Raw genomic sequence first — 1,419 nt, 5'->3', positions numbered from 1 at the left:
CGTCCAAACCGTATCTTTCCATCGATTCCTCGCCCTGCTGCTTCACATGCCATTTTAAAGAGCATTCATGATCCGGGCCGCCCAATCAAAGCGCCAATTACACCCTCACCACTATATAATCCCCCCTCTTCCCCCACCCCAACTCCAATAATAACCGGAGAAGGCTTGAAAAACAACAAGAGAAAGAAGAGAACCCCATCCATGGTTGTGAAGAGAGATGAGCTTGTCTTCGTTGCTCTTGCCTTGTGGGTTTTGGTGACTTCGCCTTACGCCAACGCCGCTGTTACCTGTGGCTCTGTGCTGGGCTCAATCAGCCCTTGCTTTACATATGTGCTGGGCAGGGTAAAAACGCCTTCTTTGCAATGCTGTTCTGGAGTGAAGACAGTCAGTTTCAGAGCAGCGACAAAGCCTGATCGCCAAGCCACTTGTACATGCCTCAAGAGCATCGCTTCCACGAACAGAGCGCTGAACGTTGGGCGTGCAAGTTCTCTTCCTCGACTGTGCAAAGTAAACGTGCCATTCCCCATTAGCCTCTCTGTGGACTGCACCAGGTACCCTTTTTCTCATATTATTTGGAACCCGGAGGATAATTTGACTTAGTCGCTGGGCTTGTTCTGGGAGAGCCTGTTTTTTTTATTTTCAGTTATGAGGTTTCTTTACTTTGTAAACTTTGAAAGTAGGTGTTGTTTTATGCCTTAAGAAAGTGGTTGGAGCAAAGGACTGAACAGCCTTTGAACTATTCTTTGTGCAGGATCAATTGAAGCTTGCCAGGGGTCTCTGGGAACTGCTGCACCGAGTTAATAAGTATGGAGGAATAAGGGATATGCATCTCATATTCTCATTCTTTGAGATTGTTCTGTGTTATCAGGATCAGAAGCATCTTATTATGTTAATGATTGCCTATGAGCTTGATGGTCAACGTAATGATATCAGATGTTGAGGTTAAGTGTCCTGATGTTAATGTCTTATTGTAACGGTCTCTTGCTGTTCTTGAGTATGATATCGGCCTGTTTCAATCTATGTGATCAACACCATAGTTCTTGAAAAATTTAAGGTCAAACTCCAAAAAGCTTTCCAGTACATCTAGTCCTGCCGTCCATCATACTCAGTATTATGGGGCTAAAAAAAAACAAAATTTCATTTGCATGTTCCGTGTTGAATATCTCAGGTCCTTAGGGTTTCGTCATTTTCCTAAAGCTCAATCAATAGTTAGAACAAACAACATACGGTTGTTTTTATACAGGTGAAGTGATAAAATTGAATGATTTATTGTTTAAGGCATTTATACATTGCTTAAGCTTAATTTAAAAAATACATCAGATTTATTTCAGTGAGCCTAGGTAATTGAAGTCATGTCAATTTTGAGCTTTGATTTAATAATTGAAGTATATGAGTACTATATTTAATTTGGTGGTGATG

At 41.4% G+C, this 1,419-nt stretch overlaps 1 protein-coding gene across 1 annotated transcript; it reads left to right on the top strand.

Moving 5' to 3' along the window:
- Positions 1 to 201: 201 nt before the first annotated feature.
- LOC144710997 (non-specific lipid-transfer protein 3-like) lies at positions 202 to 940 on the top strand. Its single transcript, XM_078584929.1, has 4 exons — positions 202 to 551; positions 644 to 650; positions 752 to 796; positions 869 to 940. The coding sequence occupies exons 1-4, from the start codon at positions 202 to 204 to the stop codon at positions 938 to 940; spliced, it is 474 nt and encodes a 157-aa protein (XP_078441055.1).
- Positions 941 to 1,419: the final 479 nt, after the last annotated feature.

The sequence above is a fragment of the Wolffia australiana genome, chromosome 1, assembly GCF_029677425.1.
Source record: "Wolffia australiana isolate 7733 chromosome 1, ASM2967742v1".
In the NCBI taxonomy this organism is placed as follows: domain Eukaryota; kingdom Viridiplantae; phylum Streptophyta; class Magnoliopsida; order Alismatales; family Araceae; genus Wolffia; species Wolffia australiana.
The sequence above is the reverse complement of the archived record's forward strand: the minus strand, read 5'-3'. Positions and strand labels throughout refer to the sequence as shown.